Source organism: Alternaria hordeiaustralica (assembly GCF_023758085.1).
Source record: "Alternaria hordeiaustralica strain BMP 2776 chromosome Unknown scaffold_9, whole genome shotgun sequence".
Classification (NCBI taxonomy): Eukaryota; Fungi; Ascomycota; class Dothideomycetes; order Pleosporales; family Pleosporaceae; genus Alternaria; species Alternaria hordeiaustralica.
In genome coordinates, this window is record NW_026056781.1 from 142,081 (window position 1) to 164,815 (window position 22,735).

At 52.7% G+C, this 22,735-nt stretch overlaps 9 protein-coding genes across 9 annotated transcripts; 7 read left to right on the forward strand and 2 right to left on the reverse strand.

The window, feature by feature from the left end:
- Positions 1-1,376: 1,376 nt before the first annotated feature.
- J4E84_005285 (uncharacterized protein) lies at positions 1,377-2,261 on the forward strand (the record flags this gene model as incomplete). Its single annotated transcript, XM_049387882.1, has 2 exons — positions 1,377-1,780; positions 1,826-2,261. The coding sequence occupies 2 exons, from the start codon at positions 1,377-1,379 to the stop codon at positions 2,259-2,261; spliced, it is 840 nt and encodes a 279-aa protein (XP_049244122.1).
- Positions 2,262-3,281: 1,020 nt separating this feature from the next.
- Positions 3,282-4,670, forward strand: J4E84_005286 (uncharacterized protein; the record flags this gene model as incomplete). Its single annotated transcript, XM_049387883.1, has 1 exon — positions 3,282-4,670. One exon carries the CDS (start codon positions 3,282-3,284, stop codon positions 4,668-4,670), a length of 1,389 nt encoding a protein of 462 aa, XP_049244123.1.
- Positions 4,671-5,389: 719 nt separating this feature from the next.
- On the forward strand, positions 5,390-6,110 carry ERG1 (Squalene epoxidase; the record flags this gene model as incomplete). Its single annotated transcript, XM_049387884.1, has 2 exons — positions 5,390-5,945; positions 6,016-6,110. The coding sequence occupies 2 exons, from the start codon at positions 5,390-5,392 to the stop codon at positions 6,108-6,110; spliced, it is 651 nt and encodes a 216-aa protein (XP_049244124.1).
- A 1,890-nt stretch (positions 6,111-8,000) lies between these two features.
- Positions 8,001-9,778, forward strand: J4E84_005288 (uncharacterized protein; the record flags this gene model as incomplete). The annotated part of the gene is made up of 2 exons (XM_049387885.1): positions 8,001-8,817; positions 8,865-9,778. The coding sequence occupies 2 exons, from the start codon at positions 8,001-8,003 to the stop codon at positions 9,776-9,778; spliced, it is 1,731 nt and encodes a 576-aa protein (XP_049244125.1).
- A 2,038-nt stretch (positions 9,779-11,816) lies between these two features.
- J4E84_005289 (uncharacterized protein) lies at positions 11,817-13,153 on the forward strand (the record flags this gene model as incomplete). Its single annotated transcript, XM_049387886.1, has 3 exons — positions 11,817-11,914; positions 11,965-12,611; positions 12,666-13,153. 3 exons carry the CDS (start codon positions 11,817-11,819, stop codon positions 13,151-13,153), a joined length of 1,233 nt encoding a protein of 410 aa, XP_049244126.1.
- A 1,623-nt stretch (positions 13,154-14,776) lies between these two features.
- J4E84_005290 (uncharacterized protein) lies at positions 14,777-14,980 on the forward strand (the record flags this gene model as incomplete). The annotated part of the gene is made up of 1 exon (XM_049387887.1): positions 14,777-14,980. One exon carries the CDS (start codon positions 14,777-14,779, stop codon positions 14,978-14,980), a length of 204 nt encoding a protein of 67 aa, XP_049244127.1.
- Positions 14,981-18,255: 3,275 nt separating this feature from the next.
- J4E84_005291 (uncharacterized protein) lies at positions 18,256-19,440 on the forward strand (the record flags this gene model as incomplete). Its single annotated transcript, XM_049387888.1, has 1 exon — positions 18,256-19,440. The coding sequence occupies one exon, from the start codon at positions 18,256-18,258 to the stop codon at positions 19,438-19,440; it is 1,185 nt and encodes a 394-aa protein (XP_049244128.1).
- Positions 19,441-19,474: 34 nt separating this feature from the next.
- J4E84_005292 (uncharacterized protein) lies at positions 19,475-20,490 on the reverse strand (the record flags this gene model as incomplete). Its single annotated transcript, XM_049387889.1, has 2 exons — positions 19,475-19,705; positions 19,783-20,490. The coding sequence occupies 2 exons, from the start codon at positions 20,488-20,490 to the stop codon at positions 19,475-19,477; spliced, it is 939 nt and encodes a 312-aa protein (XP_049244129.1).
- Positions 20,491-20,937: 447 nt separating this feature from the next.
- On the reverse strand, positions 20,938-22,598 carry J4E84_005293 (uncharacterized protein; the record flags this gene model as incomplete). Its single annotated transcript, XM_049387890.1, has 2 exons — positions 20,938-21,888; positions 22,164-22,598. The coding sequence occupies 2 exons, from the start codon at positions 22,596-22,598 to the stop codon at positions 20,938-20,940; spliced, it is 1,386 nt and encodes a 461-aa protein (XP_049244130.1).
- Positions 22,599-22,735: the final 137 nt, after the last annotated feature.

Here is a 22,735-nt window from a genome sequence, read left to right on the forward strand (position 1 = left end):
GTCAAGTCAAAACGCAGATAACAGTGTAGCGGAAGAGTTCCGGATGCTTGCTTTATCATTAGCTGTCAGAGAGAGTAGCCTTAATGGTGGTCTCACTTCTGCGCTTATCCGTTGTGAGGAGGTCCAGCCGAGGTGTGCAGCTCAACCCTTCCTGTTTACCCCACAACCTCTTCCCAGGCGCCCTTTGTCACCGCGCTACTCTATCGCTACGTACGTATCCTCGCTACAAGCGACTCGCAAACAAGCTGTGACTTGTGTCGTCAAACGATTGGCAGCAAGCAACAAAGCAACATCTTCGTTGAGCCGCTTCGGCCCGACACCAAGTTCAAGGTCACAGGGCGAATGATAACGAAACTCGTATGCTTAACGGGCTAAGCGGTTGGTCCGAAGATAGCTCCCGCATTGAGCTATGTGAAGCATGACCTGTACCTCCACCCGGCGGCGCTTGGTACGCCGATCAAGCCGGGCAGGTGAGGTATATCAAAGTCCCGACTTCCCATCTTCATCTCCGTCACAGACACACACAGCTTGTCAATCCTCATCCCATACTACATCAGCTTACTAGCCACTGTGCCCCCACGGCATACGCATCTTACTGCAGCCGAGCTGTGCTTGCAATCCTTCACGATACGCAGCTGCTGCCGCTCGACATCAGCCAAGCATCGTACTGCAGTGCCGTCACTGGTCTTGTGACAAAGCTGCCAGCGAGTCAAAAAGCAAAGCCCAAACTTTAAGCAGCCATACATCAACTGCCACCAGTCCACACACACAAAGATTGGCACATCGGCAACCCAAGGCGCATACTATCCACGCAAGACACGCAAAGGTTGGTACATCGATAGTCACAGGCGCATACCATCGACGCAAGACTACCTCATCGGACTCACACCCTACGACGTATCTATCAAGCGTGTACTCAAAAAGGACCTCTGCAGCCTCACACATTGATGTCGGTTGATCTACGTCAAGCCTTCACTTCTTTACGTTATCCTTCTCGAGTCGATACCGTCTCGAGATCGCAGCTCTCTAGAGTCCATACAGGAGATCTAAATCGACCGGCTAAAACATAAATATCCAAGCTCAGAAAAGGTATACCATGTAGCAGGCAATCGACGGTCACGGCTCCTGCTCAGCCCACGAAGACCCATTGTAGCAACCAGACTAGACTAATCACAATCTAGTAGTGTTGTTTGAACTCAAGGTCGTCGTCTAGATATCCCGCAGTTCAAGTGACTAACGTCTCTCCCACGCCGAATCCCGTTCAAGCCCTGCGGGGAACACCTCACGCTGGCGAATTCGACGACTGTCCCTATAATCAAACGAAGCGGCAGATCCCATCTGGATACTAGTAGAGGCTTACAGTCGAAACCACAATCATGGCGAAATCATTATCCTCTGTTGCGCCAGTCAGCTGTAATTACACAGTGGACACGAAGTCTTCAACCTTGAAGTCAGCTAACATCAGGGTCAATGAAGTACCGGCTAGTTTCAGGATCTTGAAGCCGAAGCCAACTTCTGCTGGCGCTACTATTCTGCCTCCGCTCACCGACGGCGTTCGCGTCGTTACGGCTGCGGAGTACAAGCAGGCTGCTGAGTGTCTGGCGGAAGCCTTCGGCCAGGATGATGTTGCGAGGTACTTCGTTGACGTTCCTGATCGTGCGCATTGGACTGCGGAGCAAAAGTGGGCGCTTCATGTCGAGATTCTCGAATACATAACGTATGCTCACATCCTCAAGGGACTAGTGACTACGGTGGGCGACTTTGAAGCAGTTGCCCTATGGTAAGTCTTGGAGACAACGAAGGCTTCGTGAGCTCACGCAACTAGGATGCCACCCGGCCAGAACATGGACGACTATCTGACAATGTTCCGCTCCGGCATGTGGCGCCTCAACTACCGCCTCTCCGCCGAGGGCAAACGGCGCTTCTTCGACGAATTCATGCCCCTCCTCCACGATACCATGCACACCACGCTTGGTGAGCGAGAGCATGACGCCTGGTACCTTGTTTACCTAGGCACTAGGCCCAGTGGCCGTGGCAAAGGTCACGCTCGTAAACTCATTGAGCATGTAACGAAGCTTGCGGACCGCGAAGGCAGGCCATGCTACTTGGAGTCGAGCAACGCCACGAACCCTCCGATTTACAGAAAGTTTGGCTTCGAAGAGACGAGGCAGATCAACCTTCAGAGGGGTGGAAGAAATATCCCGCTGGACATCATGGTCAGGGAACCCATGCAGAGCATGGAGAAGAAGAGGGGCTTGTAGGAGACTGACAGGGCACTGAGGGCATAACACCATTTCAACATGCGTGTCGCGAGGAAAGATGTTATCTTGTGTGGTGAGATTTTGCGATATCCTTCAACAGGATCGTGTTTAGGATAGACGTAGGCCGTAGTTGTTGAGTTTATTCGCTCATTCTGTCTTGAATTTAAGGCTGTATTCCGCAAATGCAATCATGATCTTCTAAAGAGCGACAAGTGATCCAAACGTATTCCGCAACTTCAACTGTGATTTTCCGAAGAGTGATGAGTGATCCAAACGTACTTAGCTGCCAACGCATCGTATCAGAAGCGGAATCAGGATCCTTGAGCTGAAGCTCTTCCGAAATAAGCTCAGGCTAGAGAGACGCAGTGATAGTTCCAACATAAGCAAAACTCGTTTCACCTACCTAACAGGCCGTGAAAATAGGATGCGCTGACATGACGCCATGGAGTGCGGATCGCAATATCGTGATAAGCCAGATTCGTAACCCATGGTTCTTCAGTATTGCGGGATATGGAATATTGGTTAGACGAGAGATTGGGGTGGAGCATGATAATCGTCGGGTGGGCAGTGCAGCATTGACGACAAATTGCGGTGTCATGAAACGCGGCATTGTTGCCCAGTTGCCAAACATGCTACGCCCTTCATCTCCTGATGATCCGCTGAGGCCGACTCTATAGCTCTGTCTTCTCGCGCACCTGTCTGTGGTGATTGATCTCTAGCGACTGTCCTCTAGCTTCCTCTCAGCAGCGTAATCGATAAAAAAGTGGTGTCGGCCCACTCGCGAATCCGCTTCTCAGTCCACTCGGCCGCATCCGCAGCGCTACTCAACGCACCCCGCAAGCCTCGCCCATTGCCCATTGCACGCGTCGAGGGCCTGCAGACGGTCATCGTGCAGCCTGCCAGCACATCCGCGCGCAGAGGTTTTGCTGGAGCCTGCCACCCAACACCACGTAATCCCTCGCCCTCGCACCAAGTTCCCCCCTTCGCATTCCCGTTCCCGCCCATATACCGCCATATACCATGGTTACCCAGCGCCGATACTCGGTCACGGGCCAGACGCCCCCCGACGATGCCGAAGCCATGAAAGCGCGCTCTCCCAAACTGCAGCCTCTGGATACTAGCGTTCAAACACCCCCGTGCGGCTACTGTGACGGCGCGCCGGAGCTGAATACAAACAGCGAGGCAAGCGCGACCGGCCAGCGGAGAGGGAGGAACATGGCCCAGAAGGGCACTATCGTACGCACATCAAGCAAACGATCCGCGACCCAGCTGCCTTCGCCCAGCTCGCCCACGCACCAGCTGCCGCCCAAGATCCCGAGATACAGACTCAACGTGGACATAGACATCAGCTCCGACACAGACACTGATTCGGATGATACGGATCTCCTGGGCGACGGGAGTGACCATGACTACTGCCACGGCTTCGAGAGTCAGGCTACCTCGTTCCCATCGACGCCTGAGCATTCGCAGCCCTATGGCGTGTCGAGCCTGCCCGATGCCACACGCCTGGAAGGGTTGCAACTGTATGCAGAAGAACGGCCCGACGACGATGAGCACATGGACGACTACGCGCTCTCACCCTCCCACTCCAGAAACCACAGCCTGAACCGTGTCCAACTCGATGGGTCCAACGACGTACAGAAGGATTGGGCCGCACATATTGCCTCTCACAAAGAGGAGGCTGAGATCGTTCACATGGAGGATGTCCAGGTTACGTCTATCCAAAAAACACACACGCATCCCACCGAAGACACGACCCCCGCCCCGCCCACCTTCGTCACCCTTCCGCCAGAGATCCGCCACCAAATCTACCGTAACTGCGAGAACCTCGTCATCGATAAGCCCCTCGTATACTGCATCTCTACCTTCGACGGCCAAATGCAGCACGCCCTCGCTTCCGTGTCGCGTCTCGTCCGCTCCGAAGCGCTCGCCATCTTCTACAGCTACAACCTCTGGGTCATAAAAGTCGAGTTCAAGATGATGTACGAAGCCTTCCGAGACTGGATCATTCGGCTGGGCGACGGCGCAGGGCTCTTGCGGCTCGTCAGCTTTTCAGTGCGTGGCGCGCTATTCAAGCCCAGACGGAGCCACACACAGAGCATGCTGATTCACGGACATCTTGTGCAGCTCGCCCCGGGTGTTATTGGGCCTGCGCCAGCGTCGCAGGAGGATTTCTACTGCCCGCCAGACGGTGATGCGAGCTTCAAGATCGATCTCAGTGAGAAGTTTGCTGGGGGGAAAGTGCAGCTCGTTAGGAACGATGGCACCAGCGAGGCGGGAGAGCAGGCGAGACTTCGTTTGGGCAGGATGGTGAATGTGCTGTGGGAGAAGAGGCAAGCTGGTACACTCAATGGCCAGGATTGGATTGACATGGTCGATGGCTTCATCACCTTCATCGGGGGGTGGTAACGTCAACCTGCGAAGCTGAACAGGCCTGGAGCCTACATCAACATGAACACATGTGAAGTAGGTGACCCAACGTCGATGTAGGCTGCAGACCTGTTCAGGGTCTCTTCCTGTATGGGGTGGTAATGCGAAAGATAGTCCTTCTTCGTACACACGGTGTTGTGGTATATTGGTTATGTAATGGCGTATAGCATGAGATTCACGACGTTCTGCATGGGCTGGGGCGTTGTCTGGGATGGCAAAAGGTCACGGCATGGTCATTTATCGCACATTTCGTATCATTTCAAAGGGTAATGATGGGGGTGGAAGAGGAGGTAATACTCTCGATTTTGTAGACAGCTTTGTGCTTGTAGAAATATTCATATACCCCTTTACAAAAACAGCCCTGCAGACTACGTTAAGATGAATACAGGCGAAGTAGATGACCTAACATCGATGTAGCCTCCAGGGTGTTTCGGAAGACGGAAGCCTTTCAGCAAACAACAGCCCACCCTCCATCTTAGATGAGCTGGCGATCCGGGGTCTCGGACTTCTCCTATTCCGGCTGGCACGTGCGTCTTGATAATGAAGAAAAACCTCACGATCCTCGCAAAGTGCAGAGTACCAACCGAAAAAGCCAAACACATCCCTTTCGCAAGCGGTTCGTAATCGGACCTGGTCACCCTTTCAGATTCGACGTCTTGTGTTAATACGTTCCCATAGAGGAACACGACAACGCCGACATGCGCATCCTCCTCGCCCTCGGCGCCATCCTCGGTGTCCTAACCACCTTGATGTACACACTAGACTCACACCTGGAGAAGTTCTACATCTTCACGCCTTCCGGCCTACATGCCCTCTCTCAAGAAGCCATTGCCCTGCACGGCAACGACACAGCATCTGTCGTCTCCCACATCGTCACTTCCCTCTCCGCAATCCACGGGCCCCACATCAACCTCGACGAAGAATGGATCTTCAACAACGCAGGTGGAGCCATGGGCGCCATGTACATTATCCACGCGTCCATTACTGAGTATCTGATTATCTTTGGTACTGCGATTGGAACGGAGGGTCATACGGGACGGCATACCGCGGATGACTACTTCCATATTCTCAAGGGCGAGCAGGTGGCTTATGCGCCTGGAAAAGGCGTTTATGGGGCGGAGAGGTATCCGCAGGGGAGTGTGCATCATCTTACTAGGGGCGATGTGAAGCAGTACAAGATGGAGGGTGAATGCTTTGCGCTGGAGTATGCGAGGGGATGGATCCCGCCTATGCTTGGGTTTGGGTATGCTGATAGTAAGTCTCTCTCCTTTACCACTCTGACTTCAGTTTGCTGTTCAGTTCAAGACTAACTGGTGGATAACAGCCTTTTCGAGTACGTTGGATTTCCCAACATTGTGGAGGACTACCGTGGTTACTGGGCGGGAGATGATTGGAAACTTGATGATGGGCAAGTTGTGAGGAGGGAAACTTTGAGAGACGAGAGTTCGTAGTAGAGTTCACGTTTCTTGTAAGATTGAGTCATTGTTCATACTCATTCTACTTGGATGTTGGAACACGTCAGCATGCTTGTGCGACAGCACCTCATTCAAGGAATAATCCGAACACCATCGAGCCTACATCGGATTGAAAACATATCAAGTAAGTGACCCAACGTCAATGTAGGCTTTAGCCCTGTTCAGTAGTTTTTTTGTATGAGGTAAGAGTGTAGTAGTATGCACAGACGTTAGACGCTCCACAGCCAAGCGGCTATATGACATAGGTATAGCTGTCTAGGTTTGATTCACGATGTAGTTCCTTCACTGTCAGTGCTCTCTGTACGTCATCCCGATCAATGCCGTGTCGGAACTACGGCACTTTCGACCAGATCATGCAACCAAGTTCCTTGATCAGAAGGGCGGAGTTGAATTCCCTGCATGGAGTGCATATAATGGTCATCTGGTAGTTGCAGCTAGAATGCCGTATTCCAGTAGTGTACTGCGTGTGCAAGGGTGTGGAACGACACTGCCCAGCGCGGGGAATTTTGACCGTCGTCGCAAGCGACGTCTACCCCAACATGTGTGTTGTGGGCATCCTGATTGGCATAGATGTACATGGACAAAGACCGCGAGATCCGTTGTATCAGCTGCAAGTGTACATCGAGTATGGCGTCAGTTTGGGCTGAGGTTTGAACACAGGGTTTCGGGATGCGGCGGCTGGAGCCAAGAGGTGGTGGGCAACGGTGGACGAGACTGGCCGGTAGACCTGCTCGAGACCCGATGCTATTATAGGAGGTGCAGAGAGCTAGATGATGGCAGACGATGCTAGTCGTGTCAAACTTTGGGCTAGCAAACGTGCTATCGAAAAGCTTTTTTCCAGCGCGACAGATGAAGACGTAGGTGAAAGCATACGGCTGTGACGAAGGGGCTGGGGTGGAGAGCTGGAAGAGGCTGGGCAATAAATCAAGCATTCCGGTTTGGAAGAGCCGTCGTCTCAACGGGCCAATATGGAGGCAGCGAACGGGTGCAGGGGTTGGGCTGTGGCTGTGGACGGAACACGGGTGCAATTATCGAAATACGATTACCCAGACGCAGTGCGTCGGGGCGTCGAGTGCGTAGGGGCGTGAAGTGCGTAGGAGGCGTGCCGCGCGCTCCAAGGTGGTCAAGCTGCCGCGAGGATCCACGTCTTTCCCTTGATCGAGGTGGAGGGCCATGACGAGGCCTGGCTCGAGGGTAAGACGGCACAGGATCGAGGGAAGGATCATGATGCGGATTCGGAGCCATGGCGAAACAAGGCTTATTGAGCCTCCTGCGGCGGATCATTCGTGGCTAAGGGTTCGGTAGCCGCTCAGATTGGCGTGGGTGCAGATCTGAGGCAGCCACCACAATTAGAAACGGACACTTGCTCGGAAGAGCTGACGCGTAAATCCTCTTTTCCCAGCACAACGCGCAACGCTGCTGGGTGGACGAGCGAGCAGCGTGGGATGCCATGCCAGCAGCCATGGCCAGCGACCCACTGCAGCGTTTGAGGTCGGGCGTCTCAGACGGGGCTGCTTGGTGTCGCAGCGTCCGGGAGGGCGGCGGCTCGTGATGTCATGTGTTGTTGAGTCTGGTGGTCTGGCGCGTCCTCTGGTGTCGCTCGGGCCGGCGCCACTTTTGGCCCAGTTAGTGACGCATGTCTGAAAGCGTTGACACGCTGCCGCCGCCGTCCACTCATCATCGACCCTGGCTGCATGTCCTGCATGTCGCTCGCTCTCGTTTCCTGTGATAACCTCCCCTGCGCTCGCTTTTCCTGATTGCTAGTTGACTTTACTTTCCGCTGTTTCTTTACTCTTTGCATTCGCTTGCTCCGCTCGGGCTCCCCTCTGCCGCCATGTTGCCCTCGTTATCTGCCCGCAGCCTAGCCCTACTCTCGCTACCCGCCGTGCGCATTGCCCTCGCCCAGTCCATCTCCATATCGCTAGGGAACAGCCCGCCCGATGGCGCCTCCGACTACCTCGACCCCTCGTATGCCGGCTTCGGTATCGAGCCCTCGAACCTCTTTTCCTTCACCGGCAAGGAGGAGCCCAACCAATTCACCGTCAAGCTGCTCCAGAACCTCGCAGACTACTCGGGCGCGCCGCCGCACATTCGCCTGGGAGGAAACACGCAGGACTACATGGTCTTTGAGTCGAGCAACACAAACTATGGCTGGACCTCCAACCCGGACTCGACGGCACAGGGTGCCATTGCGGCCGACTCCATGATCATTGGACCCAACTACTTCGCCGCGCTCGAGCGCTTTCCCAAGGACACGCCTGTCACCTTCGGACTCAACATGGCCTACATGGACGACGACTACGAGGATAAGATCACCGCACTCGCGCAAGCCGCCGTCGACGGCATGAAGAACGTCAAACTCTACTCGTTCGAGATTGGCAACGAGCCCGACCTGTGGCTCCAGAACTCGTTCCGCTCTGCGCCTTGGGACGGAAAGACATACACTTCCCAATGGTTGGACCGCGCCGAGGTCGTGTACGAGCGCGTGCTCAAGGCTGCCAACCTGCCGTCGTCCTTCTTTGAGTCTCCTGCGACCGCCTCCACCATTGGGACGACCTTCGAGATTGCGCAACTCGTCGACGATGGCATCATGGAGGGTAGGAACGGCGACAACTTCCTGGCCACCTGGAACCAGCACGACTACTTCTATTGTATGTCCCCTTCCCCCTAATCCACATGCTGTACTAACATGCTGCAGTCATCGGAGTGACCCCCACCCCCCTCACTCTCGACGACCTCATGGACCTCGATGCCACCAACACCCAATTCAAGTACTGGGAGAAGCAGGTCGGAATCGCCCTCAAGACAGACCACCCCTACGTGCTGCGCGAGATGAGCTCCGTTGGGCCAATAGGCATGCCCGGCGTCAGTGATACCCTCGGTGCTTCCCTTTGGACGCTCAACTTCTTCCTCTACGCAGCCTCCATTGGTATCTCCTCGGTCCAGATGCACATGACCGACAACTCCAACGCCAGTGCCTGGCAGCCCATCCCCATGTACGGTCGTGAAACCTCGTTCGTACGACCGCAGTACTACGCCCATGCCGCCGTCGCACAGATTGTCGGCAACGGCAATGGAACCACGCAGATTGCAGCTCTCTCTACCAGCAACGTAGGTGCTGCGTACGACGGTCGCATCCGTGCGTACGCCGCCTACGCAAACGATCATCTGCAGTCCATCACTATGATCAATGCTAAACAAGCCAATGCGTCTTCATCCGACAAGGGCAGCTTCACATTCAACCTTAACCTGGGCTCTGCACACGCCAACAAGGATGTCTTCATCTCTTACCTCACAGGTCCTGGCGCAGAGTCGCAGACAGACATCACATGGAACGGCATGAAGTACGACGACATTACCGGCGCGTCCTCAGTCACTGACAACACTGTCACAACCACCAAAGCCGACGGCAACGGCAGGATCTCTGTTCCCGTCCGCGACAGCCAAGCTGCAGTAGCAAACATTGGCTCCCAGATTGGCACCAACGCCGTCCTCAAACCAGACGGCACGCAGGCGAAGAAGAGTAATGCCGCTTCGACCCCGACCGGCGGGGCCAACTACGCCATAATAAGTGGTCTGTTGGCCATGATGGCGGCATTCATCGCCGCGTAATGGCAGGTGTAGCGAGCCATATTTTCCTTTGTCAATCAACCCAAGCATCATGGAATTGCATATGCATTATGACGGCGTTCTTCTTGCGATAGCAGGCTTTTCATCCGCATCATTCATGGTCAGGATACTCCGCCTCATTGCTTCATCTGGGATTTGGATTAATCGGTCATGCGGACGGGGTTCATTAATGACACGCGACACAAAGACTTTTTCTTTTTTTGTTGGAACAGGATATATAGGCGCGATGACGGCGCCTGGAGTGTATATACACGGTTTCTATTGCATCAAAGCCAGCACACGCTGTACCCTGATAGCTAGATTCTAGATTTCTAGAACTGCAATCTCATACCTGATACCCTTTCATGATCATTGTTCCTTGCAAACTGGCGTACAGCTTCCGAACAAACAAATAAGTCGTACTTGTATTGCAACACCTCGTGTGAGATCGCCATGAGACGTAGGTGGAGATGGAGGTAACTAAGCTTTTCAGGCTTCCTGCCTTACCGCGGGGTCGGGATCGGAGGCTGCAGCAAGTACCGTTGCCGCGCCCGCTTCTGGCGCGCGTTGGTGGCGAGCATCGTGGGACGCACTGCGTTTTGACTTTTCTCGGTAAGCTCGGGGCAAGGGATTGCCAGAGGCAGCGTACAACAGCTTTGTTTTATGCAGGCCGAGGTGCCTGCATAGTTTCGGGAATCTCATGAGTGGTGTATTTATAGTTGGTTTGGTGTGAAAGAAGGACGTGTGAAGGTGCCTAGGTAGCTGCAGTTTGGTCAAAGGACTGCAAAGACATGGATTAATATCTGAATGCGCGCGAAACTTGCTGTTGGTAGAGCCGGCTCAAACAATGCGAAGCTATCGTCTTAGTCGTGAGCGAATACCATATTCGAGAGCAGCCTTTGTCGTGCTGGCATCCTCTTCAAGGGAATTGCTCATTACCTAGGTAGTCAATGGCCTACAGCCTACATCGACGCTACGTCTTTCTACGTGCATGTTGTTGGTCTAACGTAGGCCTCAGGCTTATCTAAAACATCTCTTGTGTAAGGTGATGGAGAGATGTATCCCTAACATCTAAATGTGCTTTGATTCCAAGGTTACTACTTCCTTTGACGTTGGCGCTATCAGCCTCGTACGTGGACACACGATCAAGTCCCGAACGACGTATTGCGCTTTAGAGGGTCTATGCCATGGGCGATGTACTCTGATCGGTAGCTGAATGCTCCTTCCACACTTCCAGCACATCCGTCCATCTTGTACGTTGTGATCAGTGCATGATCAGGCCCACTAGCGCGGGATACCTGTGAGCGGAAAAAAAGAAATTGCAGGCTAGTTGTGTGAATGATAGGTATCACGCTCTGTTTCTATAGAAGCAGTTAAGAATTAGTTATCATTCTGGTTACTCAAATTTGGAAGACCACATTGTACTATGACATGACTTTACTCGGTGGTAAGACCGTATGACTCTTGGCTCGTGATGCTGACCGTTGTGTAAGTGAGACAACAGACATGGGAATCGCGATGCCATGGTTGTTCGGATATGGCGACGTTCATCGAATCTCCGGCAGGATGATGGAGACGGGCGACCGTGCCGCACAACACCAGTAAAGTCACCCTCACATGGCGTCTGCAGGCTTTGGGAATTCCACGTCTCGATCTTCGTGAGGCATCCGATTCATATCGTCCCCTTCAAATCTTTTCAACTGAGCAAGAACTGGCATAGATACGCGTGTTCGATGCGCCGAGGCCGGTCACAAGGATCCGTGACGTCACGGCTATCTGTGCGCCCAGCCTCAACCTCACATTTTCTGCTTGACGCTTGCGTGCCGAATTCCCGAGATCTAACTACGGGGCTGCCCGTCGTTCTCTCATTAGGCGCGTAGATGCCAGGATCGCCACTAATTACCTGCATGACGAAATGCGTCCGGCACTCTTTCCGCAATGTTTGGGAAGAAGGTGTCATGGCAGGAATCCTGGAATGACTACCCGAAGCATGCCCCCCAGCCTTTTCAACGCCTAGTCGCGTGCTTCAGCTATCACCAAAATGCGATTCCGCGATAGAACCCACACCACGTACGAGAGCGAGGATGAGAAGCCACCAGCGGAGGTCGGGCTGCGTGATCGCATCGTACATTTCACATGGTATGTCGACGCGCCGGAAGCATCCAGACAGCAAGCTTACAATACCGCAGGCCATGGTTCGCATGCACCATGTCGACAGGAGCGCTAGCTGTCGTTCTCGGGAACACCCCGAACAAATTCACTGGCCTACAGACCATCGGAAAGGTCGTCTTCATCTTCGACCTCGTACTTTTCGCCATCTTCAACCTATGCATGTTCGCGCGGTTCTTGCTCGTCCCTCGGAAGCTCCTCGGATCGCTACATCATCCAGTAGAAGGCCTTTTCTTCGGCACGTACTGGGTCTCCGTCGCCCTGATACTCAACTGCACGTACATCTACGGCAACCCATCGACCGGGACATGGCTCACCAAAGCGCTTGAGATTACGTATTGGATGTACTGTGCCGCAGCCTTCCTCGTTGGAATCATCCAGTACTCGCTCTTCTTCCGTCTCGAGCGCCTCAACGTTGGCGATGCCGTTCCGGCTTGGATCTTCCCGATATACCCTTTGCTGGTTGTTGGCACGCTGGCTGGCACTATACTTCCTGCCCAACCTGAGAATCCTAGCTGGAAGATATTCATCGGGGCGATATTCTTTCAGGGGCTCGCGTGGGTCGTCTCCTTCCTGCTCTATGGGCTCTACATGCAGCGCCTGATGACGAGTTCTTTGCCCTCTCCGACCACACGACCAGGAATGTACGTTTCCGTTGGTCCAGCAGGTAAGTCCATACCCGAAAGATCAATTCTTCCATTGGAGATTCTAACAGCAATAGGTTACACTGCTGCCGGACTCCTCTCCCTTGCAAACCAAGCGCCGTCGCTCGTTGCCGAAAACTACTTTACGAATACCGTAGTCCCAGACGGCGAAATCGTACGCATCATTGGCATCATGTCAGGTCTCTTTATCATACTGTTCGCATACTGGTTCTTCATCATAACAACAATCGCCGTCATAGTGGGATCGCGTAGGATGTCGTTCTCGTTGAACTGGTGGGCATTCATTTTCCCGAATGCAGGACTTACTCTTGCAACGATACAAGCAGGAAAAGTGCTAAACAGCGAAGCTATCAACGGTGTCGCGAGTGCATTGACTATTCTATTGGTCATCATGTGGTTTGTTGTGGCAGCCTTCTGCATTCGTGCCGTGTACCTCGGACAAGTCTTGTGGCCAGGAAAGGATGAAGACAAGACCATGGAGAGGTTGGCATGGGGTTGGCAGGACAACAGGGGAAACCCAGAGGCTGGCAAGATCAGGCCTTAATGTTTAATGTTGGATGCAATGGTGTTCATTGAGCGTGGCGTAAGGTTACTGGAGCGTTGTAACATAGCATGATACCCTTTCGAATTGCGAATTGTTCTGCAAGCGTGAATTGAAGCTGTCTACGAAATCGGGCTTTGCAAGCTTGACGAAATCAGGGTTCACCACACGAGGTGCACAAGCTATTCTCTTTACGCCGCTGACCATGTGGACCATGGGGACTGGATAATCCAGGCCGTTCGGCATCTGGGGTGCGTTGGCGCGTTCTGGCTTCGTCTAGTAGCCTTGGTGCACTTACCATGTGACCTCGTATTGGACAGTTGGCGTTGAGCGGGATTGCTTGGATCCAAGGATTCCCGCCCTCATTACTGCTGCGATAGTGGATAGTCCTCCTCCACAAGAGTGACGTTTCATTACAAAGCTATGATGCCCTTGTCCGAACGCTCCAGAGCCATCAGAGCCTGCGGGACCAGATTTGGTACCAAGTTCCACCCCCTCGGAGGACTGCCAAGTCGTGCATTTGCTTAGTGCACACTCGTTATCGTGAACTACTTTGTCCAACGCTGATGGTTTCTTCCCAGAGGCAAAATGTGTAGTGAGTCGTTCTAGCCGAGTGCCACGGTTCAACAGAACGACGCAGAATCATACAGAAGCTCTCGGCTGCATTCTCGGAAGCGCCCAGGATTGCCCAGCCGAGGGCGTTCAACGGGAAAACACCACCAGCCGTCATCGCAAACCGTGCACACACCATGGTCGTCCGCATGTTTACGATCGCTGCAAACATCGACTGTCGAGGCACTCGGTCAATATTACACTGTCGGTGCTATGCAAGTCCCGAACGCGACCTTAGTCACCGGCCGGACATAATTGTTAAACTCTAAAAAGTGAATAATCGCGAGATGTGTAAACGCCGATCTTCCGAAACTCAGCGTCCCTCACAATACCTAATTCCTTATCACCCTCCACTTCAACACCATGCATCATGCGCCTGCCTAGAATTACACAACGATAACCATCGCATGGTCTAGACCCCGCGGGCAAGGCGACTTCGTCTGGCTAACTACTAGTAGCGCCGCCTACGCGCTGCTTGGCCGGCTGGCGGAGAGGAAATTGGTGCGGGGCTTCCTTGTCGACGCACGTATCGACCACTTATCGCCGCTCGTCGGACACAACGGAGCGGCATGGTAAGCTGCTCGGGGAGACTTGCCACGCGTTGCGCATATCGTAGGCCGAATCAGCGTCTTGGGCTGACACGGCGGAGCTGGCGTTAAGGCACCCTTGTGTGATAGCGTGCTATAATTGGCTGCGGGAGTGACGGGTGGGCCATGCGATGCTTGGGTGCCGGGGATAGGGTTTTGGGTTGGTGGCCTGGGTGGGTGCATGGGTGGAGTTGGGGTTTGGGATGCCGCATGAGCAATGGCATTCTCAGGTGAGCCGTGGGATTCTGCGACAGTATATAGCCAGGCGGTATCCCCACATGAAGGGAGACACATAACATCGCAGATTTCCTGTATCAGACCCCCAGATACCAAATACATCAAATTACCATCTACTCTAGTCTATCAGACACTACCACTTCACGACTACAATCACACACCTCGCATGCAACCCATCCTACCGACAACCATGTCTTCACCCGCAACTCAATATGTCTACGTCCCCAACCTCGTTGGCGGACAGATGCTCAGGATCCCCATCGAGGACGTCGAAGCCGAGGGCCAAATCTCCATTGCCCAACAGCCCATCGCGAGCCCAACCCTCTCTTCACGATACGTCCGCGACTCGTCACCATCGCCAAGCATGGAGAGCGTCGACGACACCGACGAGTAATAAACTCATACACCAAGGCGACGCACGAAAGACGAAGAAATGACGGCAAGCCTTGCACTGGTCTGCAGTCCAGCAAGGCGGAACTAGCTAGCAGCGGACGTCGTTGCCAAGCAGCCTAGTCGCAGCCTCGAATCCCCCACGAGTCAAACTCAGGGAGGACTGACATCATCGCCCCCCATACCCTCACTGCAATCGCAACCTTTCTTCCGAAATGACGACAGTCGGTGCCGTTGGTGCCGAGATGCCACCGGAGAAAACTTTCACATTGCGTGGAGTTGGCGTGTGGGGAACACGGCAAGCAAGGAGAGGATCTTTGGCTTGGCTGGAGTTGGAAGGAAGCTTGGGGATGTGCCGATCGGAGATGGATAGGGCAGGCAGGCACGCGTTGGCTTGGCGTGGGGATTGGGATGGATCGATCGGTAGTCTTGGTTACTTAATGTCTATTAACTAATTTTTTTGTGGTACTTTTGGTCACTTGATCTTTTCTATGCTGCATGAGGATGTGAATTGTGAATTGCGGTGTGCGTGTGTGTGTGCTCTGCATGCATTGACTTTGGGACAGTAAAAGCAAGTAGAAATGATATTCTCTTTCTTGCATATCACTATTTCCGGTGTGCATGTGAGACGTGTCGTGTATTATGTGCATCACGATGACGGGGAAGAGTAGCAGGGGTGCCGAGCCAACAGATGACAATACGTTGACAGCATCCAAGGATACCTTCCTACATCATTATCAATAAGGGCTTAATGTACTCTAGGGATGTTCACAATACTTGCAATCAACGTAGGTGGGAAACAGGTAGTACACTCATCCAGAACGAGCTTTTGGCTGAATCAGGACAACTTGGAAGAACAAGTGCTTCCTTTTCCACGGCCACCAGCGCTTTCATGCACGTCAACCAAAAAAAAAACTAAACAGGCCTGCAGCCTACATCAACTCAAAACCCTACAAGACAGGTGACTTGGAGTTGATGTAGGCTCTAGACCTGTTCAGATTTTTTCTTGTGTGAGGTGTATGCATAGTCATATGACAGATCAACTCCCCGTGTTCGTCTCCACTCCCCATGTTATCCTTCGTGAGTGACGTGTTCACCAGCCGTAAGCTCAATCCAAAATTCCAAGTCATCCGTTGCCGTGGACCTTGCTGGCATTGTCACTTTACCTGCCCACCTACCTTTGTTTTCTAACCAGAGCCTTTTCATCTCCTCATACACACGAAACACTTCATGTTGGATCGCCTGTTGGATCTTTCCCATATCTGCGGATGTGGTGGCGGTATTATCGCAAGGCGGGCGAATGTACTGATTCATGTCCAAGTCTGCCCGAGGTGCATCTCCCCAATCGCCCTTTTCCGGGTCTGGAAAAGCCAAGTCGCGTATGGATACCTTGAAGTAGATGGTTAGTCGTGTGAGATACTGATGGTACCGCGGCGCGGGAAAGAAGATACCGCCTTGCATGGCTAGTGGGTCGCGGAAGAACTTGGGCAATATGGGAGACGTTATGTGAGGCAAACGAATGTTCGTTGTCGATGCTGACTGTGCTAAGACGCTTTTACGAATGTAGCACTGAAATGAATTCTTTGCGTAGAAGAAGCTAGCAGCTTCATCGTGAAGTTGCGTACATGTTCTCAGTAATGCAATTCCCGTAATTTTCGTACGTATCATAGGAGATAGTACGATGCAGTCTTCGGGTTTGAGTAGATGGGCGTAAATGCAGTTGCGCAACTCGGGTGGTTTGCTAAGCAAGCTGTGTTTCTGAAGATCGACAGGGACACTCTTCGAGACAGTGCGCGATCGTCGTGCTGATTCCGTGCTATGATCTCTATTCGAGCAACGGTGCGTCCTTTTACTGATCTGTCCGGTCAGCTGTAATGGTGTCGGCTGCGCGACTGCAGTTGGGCGTACAAGACCGAGTGCTGACGAAGCTTGGTTTCCCATAGCAGTAGATCTGTAGATCAAACTTAGTACGGATGCAGAATAAGAGCGTCGCGTGGATCGTCTCTTCGCTCGTACTTAGAAAGGGCATACGGGTGTCGCCTTCCCACGAACCCTTAGGTAGGCATGCGCTGGATGCAGTCACCAGGGAAGCATTCCAAGGCAGTGCGTTGGATGCATTGTTGATAGCTAAAGTGGATCCTGTGAGTTAACTGGAATCTTTTCAGTTCCCCAAGGATGTGAAGCATTCGTTTCTCGGCCTTGCCCGTCGCGATGATCAGTTCGCAGTATGAGCTGTACTCTCGACGCTCGACAGACAACCTTGGAAGCCGCGAGGTCACATCCCATAGCTTTGCATTGACTATCGAGGGCTTTTCTTGTACAATGAAAGCTTCAGAGGATGTAAATGACATACAAGCCATCAGCATTGATATAACGAAGAGGGTGAGAATGTGGAGGGCTAGAGTGGCTGCTGGCCGGTTGAGCGACCCAGACAACCTTGGAACGCACGGACGGCTCACCAAGACACTCGTCTCGTTATTATAGACAAACTTTAGTCCGTCAACTCCCTGATGTCACAACCTACAGCGCTGGCAGAGCACTTGCGATACAACGGTACTATCATGAGCATTCTCGTTCCTCTCGGGCGCCGATACCTGACCAAGGGGTGCCGCGAGCACAGGACTGATTAGGCAACGACGAATGGCTATCGCGTAATTACTTCCCTAGATCAACTGTCGTCTACGCGCGTGGCATCGCACCTCAAGACGATATCTTGCTGTCATTTGTGTCATCGTCAAAGACGAAAGCCTCCCCTTGGTACGCAAACAGAACGAAGCCGATACACACCTCGGGATGTGGGCCACGTAGCGTTCACACCACCCGACGTGGAGCCCAGGTCGCTCGGGACAATGCGACCCATGCGGATAGTAACTGAACATGTAGTCGCAGCTCGGGTTAATTCTTCTAGAAGACCTAAGGCACTATCATGCATCCACAAGACGGCGCCAAGTCTGGGGTCAAGTCCGGGGTGGAACCTGGGGTAAACACCTCGTCAGTAATACAGCCATCAACGACGCTATGTCTTGAAGCGGCTTGAGGATAGCTATGCCTGATCATATTAATATCTTGGCTCTTAACCCTAGGTAGCTAGGTCGACCGGCTCCACATCTTGCGCTCGACTTTCAACGTTGTCATGACCCGAGGTCGTGGTGCATATCGTGCTGGACAGAGAGGCCAACAACGGGTGTACTGATGCGCTATAAAGACCAGTAACAACATGCTCAACATGCTCAACAGTGTCCAACCTCAGCCAGGAACGCCGACACCACAACATCAACCATGATCGCCCTCAACACCATCGTCGCATTCCTCCTCTCTTTCTCATCTTTCACCACCGGCAGTCCAACAGGTCGCCAGGCACCCACCTACCTCAACTGGAAGACCTTCAAAGCCAATGGTATCAACCTTGGTGGATGGCTTGCCCAAGAAGCCGTTATTGACCCAGTCTGGTGGTCGCAGAATTGCGGTACTACGACTGATGAGTGGACCTGCTGTGCCAAACTAGGATCGCAATGTGGCCCTGTCCTAGAGCGTCGCTATGCTACGTTCATCACACCCGCCGATATCGACAAGCTAGCCACTGCTGGCGTGAACGTCTTGAGGATTCCAACAACCTACGCTGCATGGGTCAAGGTTCCTGGCAGTAACTTCTACAGCGGCGGACAAACTCGGTTCTTCAAGAACATCGCATCCTACGCAATCGCAAAGTACGGCATGCACATCATCCTCGATATTCACTCCCTTCCTGGCGGAGTGAACGGTATGGGCTTTGGTGAAGGCGAAGGCCGCTTCGGTTGGTTCAATAACGCGACGAACCTCGACTATTCCCTACGCGCTGTCGATGCTGCACTGGCTTTCATTCAATCCTCTGGAACCCCGCAATCATACACTCTAGAGCCGATCAACGAACCGGTGGACAATCGCGACATCACCACCTTCGGCACACCAGCCGCGTTGACAGACAACGGTGTTGTATGGGTACAGAATTATATCGACGCGGCTATTGCGAAAACAGCAGCCGTGAACAGGAACATACCCGTAATGTTCCAAGGCAGCTTCAGAGGTGAAGCGTTCTGGTCTCCCAAGTTCCTAGCGTCCACCAATCTCGTCTTCGACGTACACAACTACTATTTCGCTGGCCGCCCAACAGACTCTGATACCGTGAGCGCAGACATCTGCTCAGACGCCAAGGCATCGGCAGGAGATGGCAAGTTTCCTGTATTCATCGGTGAATGGTCGATCGAGACGGTGGCGGACAATAAATTTGCAAATCGTCAGAAGAATTTGAACACCGGGTTATACGCCTTTGCAAAGTACACTAGGGGTAGCGCTTACTGGACCGCAAAGTTCTTCGGAAATGTGCCCGTAGCTGGCGAGGGAGTACAAGGAGACTACTGGAATTACTCGGCTTTTATCGATATGGGTATCGTTAAGCCTGGCGAAAGCGCAAAATATTGCTCCTAAAGGGTTACATATGTGGATCAGCCCAACAAATGACCTACATATCATGTAGCAAGGAGGCCACACTGACCCATGTGGACGTAGTTATGTTCGATAGCCGGCCATATGCAGAATACATTCTCTCCTCATTCTTGCCTGCGATAAATTCCATAACTACCAGCAACCTGAATATGTCAACAGTGATGGCGTAGAATCCAAGAGAGCTGCAGTGTGACAGAAAACCTTCCATCGTTCGCTCAGCTTCCCATAAAGCCTCAATACCCTCCCCCTGTCCAAGCATTAGCATACCTGTTCATCATCAATACACAAACAGGACACGATGCACTTACAAATCATCACATCAACCAATCTAGGTTTGATTTCCTCGACATCCTGATCAAGCAACACCTCCCAAAGCTCCATCACACTTTCCGCCGTCACCATGAACCAGCCAAAATACGGCCGTGGGTCCTGCCCTCTTCTCCTTGGGTGATGATCCGCAGCAACGTAGTCGACCTCGACACACTTGAGCCATCGTCGCTTGGTACTAGAGGATTTGCTGTAGCCGTGGTATTGGTATTGCCATTTCTGCACACTTTGAGAAGTTGCGTCGTCGCTTGTATCATTGTCATCGTTTACTTTTGGCGTCTCGTTCTCTTCCGGCAGAAAGTAAGGATCCATCAGAACTTCTGCGTCAGCGACAAGGAAGAGTCGCTCGCTTCTGTTGAAGTTCGGTGGGGGCACAGAATCTTCTTGTGGATTGAGATAGGTCTGGCGAAGCTGTTCCATAGTAAGACCGTCGTACAGGGAAGCATCGGAGCGGAAGTCTAGACGTAGGAGGGAGCGTAGGAGTTGAGATGTTGTCGGTGGCTCATCGTTTTGCGACCCAGGGAGGGATTTTTCGACCCCTAGCTGAGTGGCTTCAATTAGAGATTCCCATTGCGATTGAGATTCTGGCGTGTAACATGTGCGGTAGATGGTGTACCCCCAATTGTGATAGGAGTACGGCTCCTCGGCTTGGCCGTCCGTAGTTATGACCAGGTCGAGTAGTATGTCTTCGGGTTGCTGGATCATTGCGTTTGGATACCAGATAATATTTGTAAGAAGGGCGCGGGATCAGATATGTGGTGCTTTTTTGAAAAATAGTCTATTGGGAAATTGACTGCACGCGCAGAGTTTATACATGTCTGGGTAAATTCGAAGGATCATTTAGGTTCAAGGCAACGACGGCACTAACTTCTTACGAACTGGTTAGACGGGACTGCTACATTGACTGAGCTTTGCTCTTAGAATAAGTCTTGTACATTGAATATCCACATATACATGAGACAGAACAAATGAAGAAGCTTTCATAGATGCGCAAGCCTGTAAATGTCGTCCCAAATGTAGCACTGCTCCGTGGTCTCGATCAAGACCTCCTGAGTCAGTAACAGCCATCGCGACTACATTCTCCCACCGCCCGCGAGCATTAACCTGCCCAGGTATTCAATATGCCTACATTGTGCACGTAAGTAGAGGCGGTCATGCATACCGTGGCAAGTACCCACCTGCGAAATCACCCTTTTTCCTTAAAGCCTCCCCCACCTCATTTTCTCTGCGTATCCGCTCTTCTTTCTCCCTATTCTCCTTGCGTAATCGCTCTTCCTTCTCCTCTTTCTTCTTCACCTTCCTCGCCTTCTTCTCAGCCTTCTTCTCTTCCTTGGTCACCTTTGCTTCTTCCTCCTTCATCATCGTCTGGAACCCATCATACCAACTAGCATTGCCACTATCTGATCTATGCATGCTGTCTTTGCCCAGCACGCGATCAGTCTTGTCTTGCTGCCTTTTACGGCCACGATCCCACACTTGCCACATGTAGGGATCGTTTTCTAGTCCTGGTGGTGGTGTAAGCTGGCGTGGCTGTAGATTCTTCCGGAGTCGGTTCGTGCGCTGGAAGTAGGCTTCTGGGGTTATCTCACGGCCAGGGAAGATGAGGCTGGAGGTAGTGGAAAAGGCGGGCGATATGTTACGTGGTTCAGGTTGAAGAAAAGTAGAGGAATACTCTTGCAGGTGAATGTTCGGAACAGATTGCGTGGGGGTGGTGCGTTGATAAGGGCTAAAGGAGCTCTCTGATCGAGCGGTGGTTTGTTGCTGATCCGGTGCGGTTGCATCTGCACTGGCCCCTTCATTCGCGCTTCGCTTTCCTTTCACCCAAGACAGGGGCCTGACAAACCCCAGTGGCAGATACTTTCCCAACGAGGGTTCTGAGTCACGGCGGGTAACTTTTTTCTTGAGCTTCCGAGTCTCCTTCGAGTCTCGTGATGGAAGCACAGCGCTTGGTGCGATGGAGTGGGATCGAGGGTTCTTTTGCGGCCGGGCTTGAAGAACGGGCGGACACCAGTATCCGGACATACCCATTAGACCGACTGGGGCTTCTGAAGAAGGAGAGGTTGTAGAAGGCATAGAGGATGATGAGGCTGTCTGACCTGCAGGCTGATGCGCAGGGCGTTGGGTAGAGTGACGTGGTACAGATGTATGCCAGTCGGGTTCGTGCTCTTCAATAAAACGAGATGCGTTGTAAGTATGTGTGCTCGTACTGGGGCTGCCAGCAGACCCTTCGTAAACGTCGCTGACTGAGTCCTCACAGTCTTCTGATCTCAGAGCGTGCGACAGGTAGGACTGTCTATTGGTGGCTTGCACTACCTGTCTGGGTTCATCAGTTGCATATTTTGGTCTTCCTGATATTTCTATATCAGAGGACCGCTTACGTTAGGACTCTCCGTCTCCAACCTAGCTTCCTCGTCAGCCCAACGCACCCAGGCTCTCTGCTCTGTCATCCGCGACATTATGCTTGCTGCATCGTTGACTTCTTCCTTCTGCTTGATATCATGTTGTCTTTCTTCCTCCTTCTTAGTCGCCTCCCTTTGCCACATTTCCTCAAGAGTCAACCTCGGACTGTCCCCCACCACGTCGCCATATATCATCTGCGTTCTGCGCCTCATCTTCTTTATTGCTTTCTCGGTCTCTCTTGCGGCATCGATATAAAGTTCTTCGTCCTTGAAATGCACGGAGACTTGCCAGCCCCATTTCTGAAGGTCTTCGAGTATGCTCATCTCAGCGGAGAGGGGGTCAGCGAGCGTGTAGGTCAACAGCGGGTTGTAGGCGTCGATGGACCGCGCGGGTGGTTGGACTAGATACGGCATGTTTTCTTGCAAGCGTTGCGTACTGATGGGAAACAAGCGGAGGACAGGAAGCTTCTTATGCCGACGGGCGCATTCATGGTCGAGTAAAATGGCTACTATTGTCAACATGTTCGCATACTTCACGCTCAACATTCTCA